General features: G+C 43.8%; 1 protein-coding gene across 6 annotated transcripts in view; it reads right to left on the reverse strand.

The window, feature by feature from the left end:
* The window catches only part of NPNT (nephronectin), a 164,740-nt gene that overhangs the window by 83,044 nt on the left and 67,190 nt on the right, over positions 1-14,506 (reverse strand). For 2 of the 6 annotated variants that reach the window (XM_029596875.1, XM_029596878.1), the window contains 2 exons: positions 8,346-8,438; positions 1,602-1,721 (listed from right to left, as the gene is read on the reverse strand). The exons of 2 other annotated variants lie outside the window; for them this stretch is intronic. In XM_029596875.1, coding sequence (XP_029452735.1) covers positions 1,602-1,721; positions 8,346-8,438 — 213 coding nt within the window. The remainder of the gene's footprint in view (positions 1-1,601; positions 1,722-8,345; positions 8,439-14,506) is intronic. 2 more of the 6 variants (XM_029596881.1, XM_029596889.1) reach the window with 1 other exon arrangement.

Below are 14,506 nucleotides of genomic sequence, written 5' to 3' on the forward strand. Positions count from 1 at the left end.
GAGCTAGCTATTGCACGCGAAAAGTCCCTTTTCACGTGCGATAGCGTTAAAGAATGACCCCCTAAGTGACTTATGACTACTGAGCTCTTAGATTTCCCTCCCAAAGCAAGAACTGATTTATTACTTACAAGTGAAGTCCTTGACCGAGGCACAGCTACTTCCCCGCTCCCCTGCGAAAGTGCATTCTCCTCTCTGCTCAGCTAGTTGGGAATATGAATACTGTCTCAAGTCCCTGTTACTGTCATTAAAACCGTTTCAGGGAACAATACTCAGCATCTGCGACTCATTTCACCGCTTTAATAGTGAGCTGAGTCGTTCTCTTCTTTTGACCTTAGCATGTTATCAGTTCCATTTTGGTCTCAGCTGGTTTAAAAGGTCAATGGAGTTTAAAAAGTAATAAAAGAAAAAAAGATGAAAGAAAAAAAAAGAAAATACAGATACTGAAGACTCCAAAGAGCCAGGTTCTGCCTCCAAGCCAGAGGCCTGAAAGAATTAGTGTGAGGAAAGCAGTGACAACCAGGAATGTAAAGCTTGTTAAAACTTCTATTGTTTTCTCTCTACCGCGGTCTCCAAATACTGTTACTAGATTGGGAGAAAACCATAAGACACTACAACCTGTATAATGCAATTCAGTAAGAAGAGCACCCATTTACAAAATCCTAAAAGCACGCTAAACATTGGTATAATGGGAAAGACTATTTTAGGGAAAAAATTACTTTTGAGAGGTTTTTAATATGAAAATGTTATTGGTCATTTGCATTCCTTTGCTTTCAGTCATGTACGTATTAGTTTAAAACAAAACGCTGGCATCAAAGTCTTGGTGTGCACCACACAGCAGTGGTTGCTATCTATTTACCTTTTTTTTTTTTTTTTGAATGCTGATAGAACGCAGCAAAGTGAACCAATCCTGTGCAGCAAATCTGCCAAAGCGATTCAATCACTGGAAAACCTTCTGCTTGCCTACAGACTCAATTACATTTCTGTGCAAACAGAACAGATTTTAACTTCCATGCAGGGGATAAGCAACCTCCAATCCCCACGGACACCAAACTGCTCAGGTCAGCCCTAATGAATATGCATGAAAATGATTTGCAAGGAATTGAAGCAGTGTGCATGCTAATCTCTCTCGTGCATATTCATTAGGGCTATCCTGAAAATCCGAGTGGATCTGGTGTCTACAGGGATCAGACGTTGCACCTCCAGTTCTAATGCAGTTGTGTGTGTTGGGGGGACAACTTACTATTTTATATATCTCCATAATTTTCCTCAGTGATAAAGCAACAAATCCGGCCCATCCTGCTTAGCCAGTTCCTGACATGCTGCAATATAATTTATACCAATTTCATTTGCAAATATTTACTGCTACACCACAGCTGTAAATAAAGATCAAACATTCCCTTTTTACCAACCCTTGTGGTGCCTTTGCACACTAAAATGTTGCTTTTCAACAGAGATGAAAACCTCTCTTTTTCCAGAGAGCACGCACGAGGGAGTTTACTGTTTGGTTTAGTACAGCATCAGCAAAGCAACACATGCAAACAGATAAAAAAAACAAAACAAAATAGAACAAGACAAAGGAGAGCTGAAGGGCCTAAACGTACTTGAGCAGGATCCGTCAGGCATAAGCATGTATCCATTCAGGCAATAGCACTTGTAGCTGCCGTAAGTATTCATACACCGGTGCTTGCACGGCCGGGGTTTCAGCCCGCATTCATTTAGATCTAGAAAGAATATGATTGAGGGATAGGGGAAAAAACAGAGAGAGAGAGAGAGGAGAGTAAGCAAAGTGGCCCCTGCTGTAAGCATGAAAACTATTGTTCACCTTCAGATCATTAAACTTGGCTGGGTAGGGGGAGGTCTGAAGTTTAACTTATCTGTCAGCTGAAAAAGGTGCGCAAGACGATAAGCGAGTGGCTGTGCAATCAGCACTGCTGGATGGAGCCCGGCTTGGTACAGCGTAGCACTTCCTTCTGAATTTCACGTACACGGACAAGGGGGGTCTTGCTGAAAATAACCGCAAGGAAATCCCACAGCCTAGGAAGTTCACCCCCCTCCCCCATGGCTGCCCAAAAGACTTAGAATAAAAATCAGTCATGAGAAGCAAACTCTGACGTCCTGGTATCAGCCAAAGCCCTCTCCCTGCCCCCAGTAATGAACAGTGAGTGTGGGTTATCTTTATGCGGTGCCACAACACATTTTATTAAGTATCGCACCTTTAATTCCATCAGCAGATTATTAATAGCACTGAAGTTACCAATAACAGGAGAGTGAATTCCATTTGCTTTTAAGACAACTATTGTTTCTTTTTTAGGCCTCAACGTGCTGCTTCCTGTGGAAATAAACCTCCTTAGAACATTCTGCTCCATGTCAGAGCTCTTAAAGGAGAAATGCAAACCTCTACCATCGAGGAGGCCAGAAATAAATATTTACAGAAACGCAATTCGAATAAATTATGACCTGACAAGGTGGCCTGTTCACGCGCTATTCACTGTCAGAGACGATCGGTTGGGCAATGTGCGATGTCTTTAGAAGTTGGGGGTTGTGAAATCACTTCATACGTCGTTAATTTACTTCATGCTTTTCTAAACATAGTAAGGTCAACTTTCAAACCGGCGGCATGTGGGTTCACATAGGCACACATTCTTCTGCCCACGCCCAGGGATGCGGCGATTTTATAACTTGCGCATGTTATAAAATAGCCTGGCTGCATGCATGTGCAACTCCGTGCAAATGCCACTTCTACCACGCAAATCGGGTGATTCTGAAAGGGGCATGCATCGATGTCATTTCCAGCTTTACCAGTCCTCCCTGGTTTAATAGCCTTCACTCCCCCCAGTTATCCCTGACCCTTAAAACCCAGCCAATCAGCCCATTTATATTGTATAACTCACACGGCATCCATAGCAGAAGTGAAGTTAGGCGGCAGGGAGGGGCAGTGCACCCTGGAGCGTGTAAGAGTTTACACGCACATCTCAGCTTCACGCCCCTTTTTGAAAATTTCTGAGATGCGCTCGCTGCGGCATTTACTCGTGCATCTGGAGGACTTTTAAAATCCGCTCGGTGCGTACGAGTCCAACATATTCGCGCGTCCCCTAACTGATGCGCGCATTGGGCTTTTAAAATTCACCTTCATGCGAGTAGCCAAATAATTACACATTAGGTATAGCTAAGCCTTCAAGTGCTAAGTTTTGCCACCCCAGGTAAGAATGCAAACTTTTTAATCTAACCTACCGTGTTTCTCCAAAAATAAGACAGGTCTTGTATTCTTTTTTAGCTCCGAAAAAACGGTTAGGGCTTATTTTCAGGGGATGTCTTATTTTTTTTCCATGATTGGTGAATGCGGACAAGGCTAAGCCCGCCTCCTCTTTCATTCACCATCAGATTCAATTTTTGGCCGAAGCTTTTGGTTTGGCCTTCGTTATCGGCCCGCCACGGGAAATTTTGTTTTCCCACAGTTCGGGTCGATTTTATTTCGTCTGCCCCCCCGAAACAAAGCCCAAAACCTGGGGGGGCAGACGAGGGGGGGTTGTAAAAACAAACAACCCCACCCCACCCCTTCAAATTTAATTCATTGCAAACCCCCACCATCCCCCCCCAAAAAAAACTTGCCGAAATTCCCTGGTGGTCCAGCAGGAGTCCCAGGAGCGATCCCTCACTCTCGGGCCGTCAGCTGCCAGTAATCAAAATGGTGCCAATGGCTCTTTGCCCTTACCATGTGACAGGGCTATCAATGCCATTGGCCGGCCCCTCTGTCACATGGTAGGAGCAATGGATGGCTGGCGTGGGTTTGGGGTTTTTTTTTTGTTTTTTTACAATCCCCCTGTCTGCCCCCCCCAGTAAGTCTTGGGGGCGGGGGGGGTCAGGCAAGTCTTGGGGTGCAACCGCGTGTCCCCCTATAACTAGGGCTTATTTTTGGAGGAGGGCTTATCGAGGAAACATGGTATATAAATGAAGTTACTACAGCTCCATGATTCACTTGCAGTGGAGACCAATGTCATACAGCAAAGGTAGGAAACAAGGGACAGAAACCAATCCAGCTTTAAGGGTAACCAAAAAACATGCAAACTAACCCCGGTCTTCAACACAAAGCATGCAAATACATTTGACAAAATATTTGTTGGGGATCTCCTGAAAAGCAGACTGGTTTTGTGGCCCCTGAAGCCTGGAATTGCTCCCTCCCTCCCCCCTCAAGTCTATTTAAAGTACCCAATAGCAACATGTGCTCTACGTACTAAACCATAATATCTACACTACGTCACTTCACCAGTACCAATACAGGGAAATAAACGATGTTAAGGGCACATCGGAAAGCAGCTGCAAGTTTTTGGACCCGAAGTTAAGGAGCAGGTTTCCGTGGTGCTTGTGGCACCGTGGTGGAAAGAAAGAAAGAAAGAAAGAAAGAAAGAAAGAGAAAGAAAGAAAGAAAAAGAACGAGTTGTTTACAAGCATCAAACCCGGTTTTTTGGACCTAAAACAGCTGTTCTGGAAACTGACCCAGGCTCAGTGTGTGTGGAAGCGTTAGCGTAACCCGGTTTTGTGCAAATTTTTACAAACGCCGAAGAGAGGGATGTTTCTGGTTGTGGGGGGAAGGGGCACGGCCTTGCACATTTAAGCGGGTGCATAAGTGAGCCCACACAATCTTGGGGCGGGAATAACGCGGAGAAGTAATTTGTGTGCACGAACGCAGCCCGTTACCCAAGGATTTTCAAAAAGTGTCCTTGTGCGCTGAAGCTCACGTTGAAAACACTGGTTAAAGTCTGCCTGCGCAGTACACAGGAACCATGGAGATTTTTTTTTTTTTACTACCGTGAGGGGCTGTGATGCAATTGCCTTCTAATTGTACATAAGGTGTGTCAGATGACTCCCGACAAGGGGAGTATCACGAAGTTCTGAACAGGAATAAGGCACTACTGGACATCAAGTTAGTGCTCGCTGCCTTAAATAAACTTCATAATCTGAGGATTAGAAGATAGTTCTTAAGTGGATCTTTCCATCAGGCTGGTAATATGATACTACAAAGTTTTAAATGTTCATGGGATTGACCATGCTGTTGGAGAAAGGGCAATGAAGAGCAACCCATCAGTCTATGAATAACACAGCTCCACTAGCTAGACGGTGGGGAAGCATGCAGATAGCATTTCAGATGAACGCCATGTGTCTGATGCTTAAGTGATCTCTGCAGATCCCTCTGGTCCACACTGGCTCGCCATCGACAGTAGTGAGTGACACAGACGCTTACTGAATTCTTGAGATTAGGGAGTATCCTAGAGCATACTTCAAGTACGCCCAGTCTTAAAACAAATGAGTTGATCCCGTTCAGTGCCAGCGACATGGCTATTATGCTCAGTGGCAACCCGGCTGGCATGTTAATAGACCTACAGTGTACAGTTCCAGGGGTTAGGAATTAGGTCACGGAAGCAGCTCCATTACATTTAAAAATAAGGTGCCAAGGAGAGGGGTTTTTTTTTCTGTCCCTGAGCTATGTTACTGCGAAAGAGTTTTGTTTTTTGCTTTTTTTTAATCTTAGTACACTCTGAAGCAGAGATTCCGTAAGAATTTGAGGGTAGGAGTTATTAAACTGTAATCCCCGTAAATCCTGCACTGCATAGCTGCTACGGCACCGCTTTCAACAGAAAAGTTCCTGCACTGTCTGCTTCAATTGTGGACAAGCAGGCAGCTCAGCCACTCATGTCTGTTTTATGAATATCTTCTATTTGACGCCTCGTACTTGCCGACAAAAGCATTATTTCCTGGGCCTGCCTGCAACTCCTGCTTTCAAACCCATTTTTTTATTTCTCTTCTTTCTTTTTTTTTTTTTAATTCTGGATAATACCATACTAACACGTGACAGGTTGAAAGGGCCAGCAAGGTTCTGAATTTATTTGCAAGATCCATTGAGCTATATAAAGCAAAGGTTAAGTAACTTGCAGTCAGCATCATCGGTCTGGAAATCCACAAGAAGAAATCGGCAGTGGTGTTCCCAGTTGCTGTAAACAATCCTAAACTGGAAGAAGAGTGAAAGAAGAGAGGAAGGAGGAAAAATGCAGTAACGCACATAACAGCTTTCTCTGGAAACCTGAAGACCGCATCATGGTATTGTGCATAAACAAGTAAGACTTTCCATTGCGCCTTTATGTAATATCAGTAGCATTAAGCATTGCATGAGAACTCCACCTTGGCATCGAGGTGGTCGTTTCACCATGAGGGATGCCACCATCCAGTCTCCTGAAACCAAAAATGCTGCAGTTACTGAGTGCGGGCAAGAGAGAAGCAGCGCAAGGAGGAGCAACGTCAGGGGGAGACTGCTGAATGATGCGCCAAAGCTGGCCAGGCAGCCCAGGAGCCTGGGAAAGAACACAAGCGCAGGCGGTCGCGGAAAGGGAAAGCTTGCATTACAAAACAAAGAGAGGCAGCAGCGGAGATCAGAACTTTGAGCGCAAGTACAGGGAGGAATGGCAACCGTTTCCGGGTATGCCCTGCTTGAAAGAGTTGCACAGATACTATTCGGACATAACTTGCATCATGGGGGAGGAATGATCAATATTATAATCGGCATATGTACATTTTATATACATACCCAAATAGTATGAAGCTGTCAAACGTTTGCAGATTGCATATCAGAGCAACATGTCACAACTGATTAAGCCCTAGATTGTTTTCCAGTTCTTTTGCAATGCATTCAAGTGGACTTTTTTCATAATTTCTACGTTAGGTCAGCCACACTATGAAATACTGACTAATCTAGACAGGATGCCTCTGGCAATTTTTGACAAGCATGTGCTAGACAGTGTAAATTGTAAGTCTCTCCGGTCTAGCACCTCCCTTGGGTGGTTGATCAGTCCTGCTGGTGCATGTGTTTATTATTTTTGCACTAAGCCCAAGGCCTAGAGCAATGTTTTCTGTGGCTCATTATGCTGTAATATTAGCAGGCGTCCTGCCTGTAGAAACCATGAACATTTATCTAAGGGGTTCTCAGGTATCTTTCATGAAAAGAGAAAGGCCTTAATTTTTTACAATTTTATTTGTCATATTTCTAAACCTCTGTTTCTAAAAACGGCTACAAAGTGGTCTACAACAATTTTAAACAAAAAAGCTACCCAACAAAACACCATAACAACATTAAATTTAAAACAAACATAATAAAATCTATGAAAATAAGAACCTCTGATAGATAAGATAAAATCAGATCAGCATCTAACTGCAGAGGGACTAAAAATATTTGATAGATATATCCTAATCTCTTTATAAGGGGGGCAATTTTCAAAAGCCGTTTACCCTGGTAAGTGAGTTGTTTGGAAACCCCCCCATCCTGTATGCAGGTAAAAGCAGAGCTATTTATTTTATTTATTTAAACAGATTTATACCTGCCTTATCCATTATCCAAGGCAAGGAAGAATAATAATGTACATAATATCAACACTCGAACAAACAAGTCACTGAGAAAACCGGCAATAAAAATCCCCAAAATAAAACATGCAGGAACAAATAAGGGAGCAACACAATCACACCTACGCCTCCAATGCTTGTGTAAAGAAAACCGCTTTCATCTGCTTCCTGAACCTCTGCACAGCATGCATACTTTTACCCACATTTTTCTGGGGGCGTTCCTGGGGCAGGGTTAGGCCATTGTTTTGCAGGGGGGAAAAAAAAGAGTCCACAGAATAAGCAGGTGCAGATCTCCGTGGGCACTTTTTCCTTAGGCGGTTTTCAAATGGAAAGTACATGTGGACTCTCTTTTGAAAACCGATGTGGAGTCCGGGGGTTAAGGCAACCGGCAGACTTTCCAACAACCCGCATAGCTTTGAAAATCGTCCCCGGTGAGTTCTGTGCAGGAAAATTGTGGCTGAGGTATCTACAGCCGAGCGTGCAGCCTGGGAAGATGCCTTGATTATGTGTACCAAACTGAATACCAGCAATAGTGAAGCAGAGATCAATAGTGATTTCTAAACCCTTCCTGTAAGGCTCTGGCCGCGCTTTCACTGATGCTTTTCAGAAGCTGAAACGAACGAGGTCTCGCTGCTCTGTTCCTCCAAAAGGCGTTTAGGGAAAGCTATGGTCTTGAAAGGAAAAGTGTGACAAAAAGGGAAAAGCAAATTCAAAGATTTGTTGCAAGTAAGCCTTTCCAGAGCTACAGACAGCGGCCAGCAGACAGGAAGAGTCAATGCGGATGTATTTTGCATGCCTCGGATGTGCTGCAGGCCTGGATTTCACGGGACAGCCACGCATTCGTCTCCAGAATGTCCCAGAGCACTGGCGATAGGTTTTATTGCCAAAGCTGTGCAGGTGGATGGAGAGCACCACCGTAAAAATAATATTTAAAAAAAAAAAAAAAAGGACATTCTCACCCCTCGAAGGTAAACCTGTGGCGGGACGATCCCAGGGGTGGAAAAGAGGCAGGTCAACGTGCAGGTCTGGTGAGGCTGTGTGCAGGTGCTCATCTTTACAGAGAGAGAAAAGGCACAGTAACAAGTCAAACAGACCAAATCCCTCCCCGAGCTACTGATCACTTTACCGCTGCATTTCTTTAAAAAAAAAAAAAAAAGACAACTGTCGCTCTAGGCTTTAAAATTTGTACTTGAAGAGAGGAAAAGTAGATTGTGTGTGCAGGGCTGTCCCAGAGCAGCAATGTTCCTATAACATAACAAGAAATAACCTGCCGTTTCCTTCTACTTCCTGACAAGGCAATTTTCTTTTAATGACAGGAGCGTTCACTTTCACAGGAAAAAAACAAACAAACAGTAGAGCATGTTGCCTCATGTATCACATGCTAGTAAGTGTCTCAATCACTCCAACTCCATTTTATAGGAAGAAAAGGAATCCATCTGGGGAACAGCAGAATTATCAGAACGGATCCCATTCAAGCTATGCACTGAAGAATAACATAACATTAAAATAAACAAGGAAAGTTCAGTTCCACTGCAGACAGGGTGAGGAAAAAACAGACCCTGTTGTGTGCAAAACAGTAACATGTGGGAAGAAAAGCAACAGAGAATTGTTGAGGAGTAAGTGAAAAAGAAAATCCTAATCCATCCCTTCTGTATCATTTATTCCCCTCCCCCCTCCCCATACAAGGTTAGTGCAGTCCAGTCCTTCTACCAAGGGACAAGCAATTCCCTGATCCTATGCAATACCCAGAGAAATATGTTACCGTCATATTTGGTGGACGCATCATTGTACACATTGGGGTAGATTTTACAAATTTGCGCACACGCGTACTTTTGTTCGCGCACCAGGCGCAAACAAGGGTACGCGGGATTTTAATAGATTTGAGCATAGCCATGCATATCTGTTAAAATCTGGGATCGGCGCGCGCAAGGCTGTGCAAAACTGGCAGCCTGCACGCGCCGAGCCGCGCAGCCTGCCTCCATTCCCTCTGTGGCCGCGCCGAAATCGGAGCGGCCTCTGAGGGAACTTTCCTTCCACCCCCTCCCCCCCGCACCTTCCCCTCCCAGCCCTACCTAACCCCCCCCTCCCTACCTTTGTTGCACAAGTTACGCCTGCCCGAGGCAGGCGTAACTTGCGCATGCTGGGCCAGCCACCGGTGCGCGATTCCCAGACCCGGGAGCCGTTTCGGAGGCCTCGGCCATGCCCCCGAAATGCCTCCGGGCCGGAACCACACCCGCGGCCCACCCCCAAATGACGCGTCACCATGACACGCCCCCGACACGCTCCCCAGGAAAGCCCCGGGACTTGCGCGCGCCACCGAGCCTACTCAACATAGGCTCGGCGCGCGCAGGGGGAACTTCGGGCAGGTTTTCGGGGGGGGGGGGGGGGGATACGCGTGTATCTTAAGCGCATACCCCTTTGAAAATCTGGCCCATTGTTGAATAAAGCGTTTTACCCACGTAAATCGGCCATCTGTACACTGCCGACTCTGAATGTCAGCAGTACCGCAACCAGTGCATTTTTACCTGCACTATAGTGGAGGCATTTTTGGGGCATGGTTAGGTTAAAGGAGAAAACCAGAAACACTGTTCTGAATTTTAAAAACTATGAGGATAATATTCAAAAGGATTTATGCACTTAAAGCTAGACTTTATAAGCTAGTTTTTAAAACGCCCATGCACGCAACCATGTGTGCGCGGCTATTTTATGACATGCACGCATCGGTGTGCGCATGTTATAAAATGTGATTCCAGCATGCACATGCGCACCTGATTTTAGCATCCACGCACGCATGTGCAGGCAAATAGCCTCCTCCACACTTGGGGGGAGGGGGGGAATTTGATTTTAAAAGAATCGCGCGGCGACGCAATTGGGCCTTTATTGGAGCAGACTGGGAGGGAACTTCCCTAACCCTATCCTCCCTTCCCCTCTCCTCCCCCTAAAGCTACCCTATCTAGCATTTTCTTTTGTTGAAGAACCTGTTCCTCTGAGCAGGAGTACGGTAAATTTTGTGCGCCGGCATGCACATCCCCAGGGCAAGGCCTAATGACCGCTGTCCCGTCCAGCCTCCGCCCAGACCCCGCCAATCCCTTTCTTCAGGCCCGGCACAACTGCGCATATCGGGAGATACACACGTGGCTGGGCCTTTTTTAAAATGTGCTTGGCACACGCTAATCCCAGCCATGCACATATCTCCCTGATTTTACGTGCACGGGCCTTTTAAAATCTACTTGTTTGTGCACAAGTGGGTTTTTGAAAATTGCTATGATATATGTTCCTTTTATGCATGCAAATCCTTTTGAATATTACCCCCCTGTGTGTGTAGTTTTGGTAGGAAAAAGCGTCTGATGAGTGAGTGGGTGCAAACCTCTATGGATACTTTCTCTTGGGGCAATTTTCGGAGGAAAAGGATGTGCATACATTCTCTTTGAAAATTCGGAAAAAAAAATGATTGGTACCATGGCTGCAATCTCCAGTGGGTAAAATGCAACCATGGACTCCGCAGCCATGCGGGCAGTTGGAAAAAAAAATCTCTCAAACAAAAACAACAAAATATGTATGCCATGTATCCAATCCATTGACTCGACTCGCAAAAACTCACTCATGAGATGTGGACTGGACACATCTCCACATAAGATGAGGGAGCGGGACCTTGCCCCTCCACAACCCTTAAGAACAGAAAGCTGCTGCTGCTTAGGTCACAGTTCAGCCTCTTAAGCCGAGGCGCTGTACAGCCCATGATTCTGGTCTTGCGCCGAGCATTTCAAGAAGCGCTCGTAAGGAAGACCTCACGCCACCGGGGGAAGGCATGCAGCGATGGCAGAGTTTGCGTGTGGGGTGCTCGGTGGATTTTTGTTGCTACGTGCTTACTCCAGAGATGGTCACCAATAGAATGAAAAGTGGTGGTGATGGTGGAGGGGATTAGAAAACAAATTAAAACAATTAAAACAAAACAAAAAAAAAAACCCAACCTGTCAGAACAAGGATTTTAAAAAAATAGCACCGTAGAATGCATCTGGACGAAACAAGAGGCCTCTGTGTTTGAAAGCAAACTGACAGACTCGGGATTAGGGAGCACTGAAGAACTGTCACACAAATAAATGTCACTATTTTTTTTTTCCATGGCCCCGCCCTTCTTCTTTTTCAGCGAGACCTAGCATGAGGAGCCTGCAAGAATTGTTAGGAATACAGCCTGGTCTTCAGGAGGGAATTAAAGTCCTGCATCACCAGTGCTATCAACACCATTCAGCGCTCCTGAACGTGAGCTGTGCTAATGCAATCATCAAAACAGTACATCCGTCATAGCTGACAGGATCCTGCCTTTAGTGCCTTGCTTGAATTCTGACACTTTCTGGGTGAGAATTTATTGGAAGCAGGGCTAGCTGGCGGTTATCTTCTGGAAACTGTAAGCTGACAGTTGAGTAAAAACAAGAGAGCTATAATGGGCTTACATTGATAATTTAATGTACACTGTCTTGTATATTCAATTTCTTTACATTTTTATTTTCTTCATATTATACATATTTGTCTTTTTATGACAAATATGGAAGCCTTCCTGCCTGTGGACGTTGTGCTGTTTCATCTGTATCTAATTTGGCTGTGCAGCACAGTCTCACTCTCAGTCTAGAAATAGTAGGCCTTCAGCCACGTGCTATATCCAGACCGAGCATATCTACTGCCCTTAATAAGCTGGTGGGCAGCATGACGAGGTAATGACGATAATAATATTGATTTAATTAGCAAACATTTTTCATTCAAACATGATCCTACTATGCTTTACAATTTAGTGCTTCTAACATATTCATGCAATCACTTCTAAGGCAAGGCTGTAGCTAGAGTTGGGTGAGAGAGAGACCTGGGGTTTGGGGGTTCAGATGGGTGGGTAGGAAGTGAAAATACAGAAAGTGCTGATCTTTGCCTAGCGTCTGGGTTGAGGGGCGAGGGAAAGAACTGTGAATCAGTGGAAGGGGTAGAAGCGTGTGTGTGTGTTGGGGGTGGTAAGATGTGCAAATAAACCTGCCTGCCCTGGATGCTAAAATGTCTGTTTGCAGCTCTGCTCTGGGGTGGAGTGACCTGGAAATAGATTTCACTGGTATACAAATTTTTAGAAGTCATCTGCTTCAGCAATAAAATGTGCCATTCATTATTGATGTTGATGTGCTGAATTCAAATGTGACAAACCAGCTGTTTGGCTACTGTTTCCATGATATTCAAGTTTTACATCTATGCCTATTGCACAAATAGTGCATATATAGTACAGTCTTAATCATACATTGTAAACTTAGGTCTTTTGACATATTTATGGTTGCATAATATTTCATCTGTCCTGTTTATGTAACACTTTAAAAATTAAATCAGCAAAAGGAGTATAGAAATTAAATTTACTATGAAACAAAAGGCCAAAAATAAGGCCAAAAACTATGTACATATTGTATATACACATACACACATATATATACACACATATATACACACACACATATATATATATATACACACACATATATACACACACACATACACACATATACATACACATATATATACACACACATATATATACACACATATATACACACACACACATATATATATATATATACACACATATATACACACACACATACACACATATACATACACATATTATACACACACATATATATACACAGTATGTACATAGTTTAGTCCTTATTCAGTGGCTCCTCTGCTCTTCTTGGCTTGTCTCTTGTATTGATTAAATGGACATCTCTTGTCACTGTCCAGCAATAGGCTGCAAGCATTGATGGGCTCAAGTTGCCCCAATACCATTTTTCTATGGCTGAAATATCCTGGTGAAATCATTTGCCATGCTCAATGCTCACTTCTCTGCAGTTTGGTGGAAAAAAAAAATCTAGATGAGAATACAAAAACTATATCTTTAGTGACATACTGCAGCCAGGGCTTTTGTATGCTTTGAGGATGTTTTCCACCAACTACTTGTAGTGTGTTGCCTTATTTCTGAGAAATAAGGAAAGCTTTCCATGCAATCTTTTCCTTGCCACACAATGCACGGTTAAATGCATCGTCTCAAAGAAGTTTATGAATCTGAGGGTCAACAAAAATGCTTTCCTTTATCTTAACTTCACTTAATCTTGGAAATTTACCACCGAGGTACTTGAAGGCTGCTTTACTTTTGTCTATAGCCTTGACAAAGACCTTTATCAGACCCAGCTTTATGTGTAAGGCTGGTAACAAAATCTTGCTTGATGCAACAAGTGCTGGATGCTGAACACTTTTCCTCCCAGGCTCCAATGACTGTTGGGGTGGTCAGCCTCTCTTGATGTAGAGGGAATCTCTCACATGACTATCCCATTTGCAGAGGAAACAGCAGTACTTTGTGTACCCAGTCATAGATTTATTCATAGATTCGGTCAAAGATGTATATTAGCCATTTCTGGTTTAATTTGAGATCCTTTCCCTTCTTAACTCGCATATCATCTGCAATTCCCAAGTCAAAAGTTGTATATACTGACCCAGCAGCATATCTTGAAAACTAAAGCAAATCAACAACATTAAGCATAATTTTCATTCTCAGGGACTCAGATTTAGTAAAAGTTTGACTATATTTATTTCAGAAGCATTTTTGCTGTTGATTAGTGTTTCTGGCAGTTGACCAGCATCAACATTTCCAGAGGTGAGGGAAGATCAAGGCATGATATTATTACTATTACAAATTTATAGTCCCGCCAGAAACGAGAATTTGCCTAAGGAGCTCTCCTGACAGTTCAGTGCTCTGATCAATACAGCACATCTCACCCTGTTTTCTTTTTAGTAAAGCATCCTTAAAAAAGGTTGTTTGGATAGTAAGGAAGAGGAGGAGGAGGTATAACAAAGGATGAAAGCGGAGGTTCTTTCATGAATTTCTTCAAAGAACTTTAAAAGTGACAGAAGCTCTGGAAATCTATGAACACGGAATGACAAACCCCCCCCCCCCCCAAAAAAAAAAACCAAAAACCTTATATGAATACTTCTCAACTCCCTCTAACATCAGAAGAAATGAAAGATAAAACATGCTATGATCATTCAGCTCAGGGGAAACAGAGGAACATGTTGGAGAAAGGAAGACCATCAGCAAAAT

The sequence above is a fragment of the Rhinatrema bivittatum genome, chromosome 1 (assembly GCF_901001135.1).
Source record: "Rhinatrema bivittatum chromosome 1, aRhiBiv1.1, whole genome shotgun sequence".
Lineage (NCBI taxonomy): Eukaryota > Metazoa > Chordata > Amphibia > Gymnophiona > Rhinatrematidae > Rhinatrema > Rhinatrema bivittatum.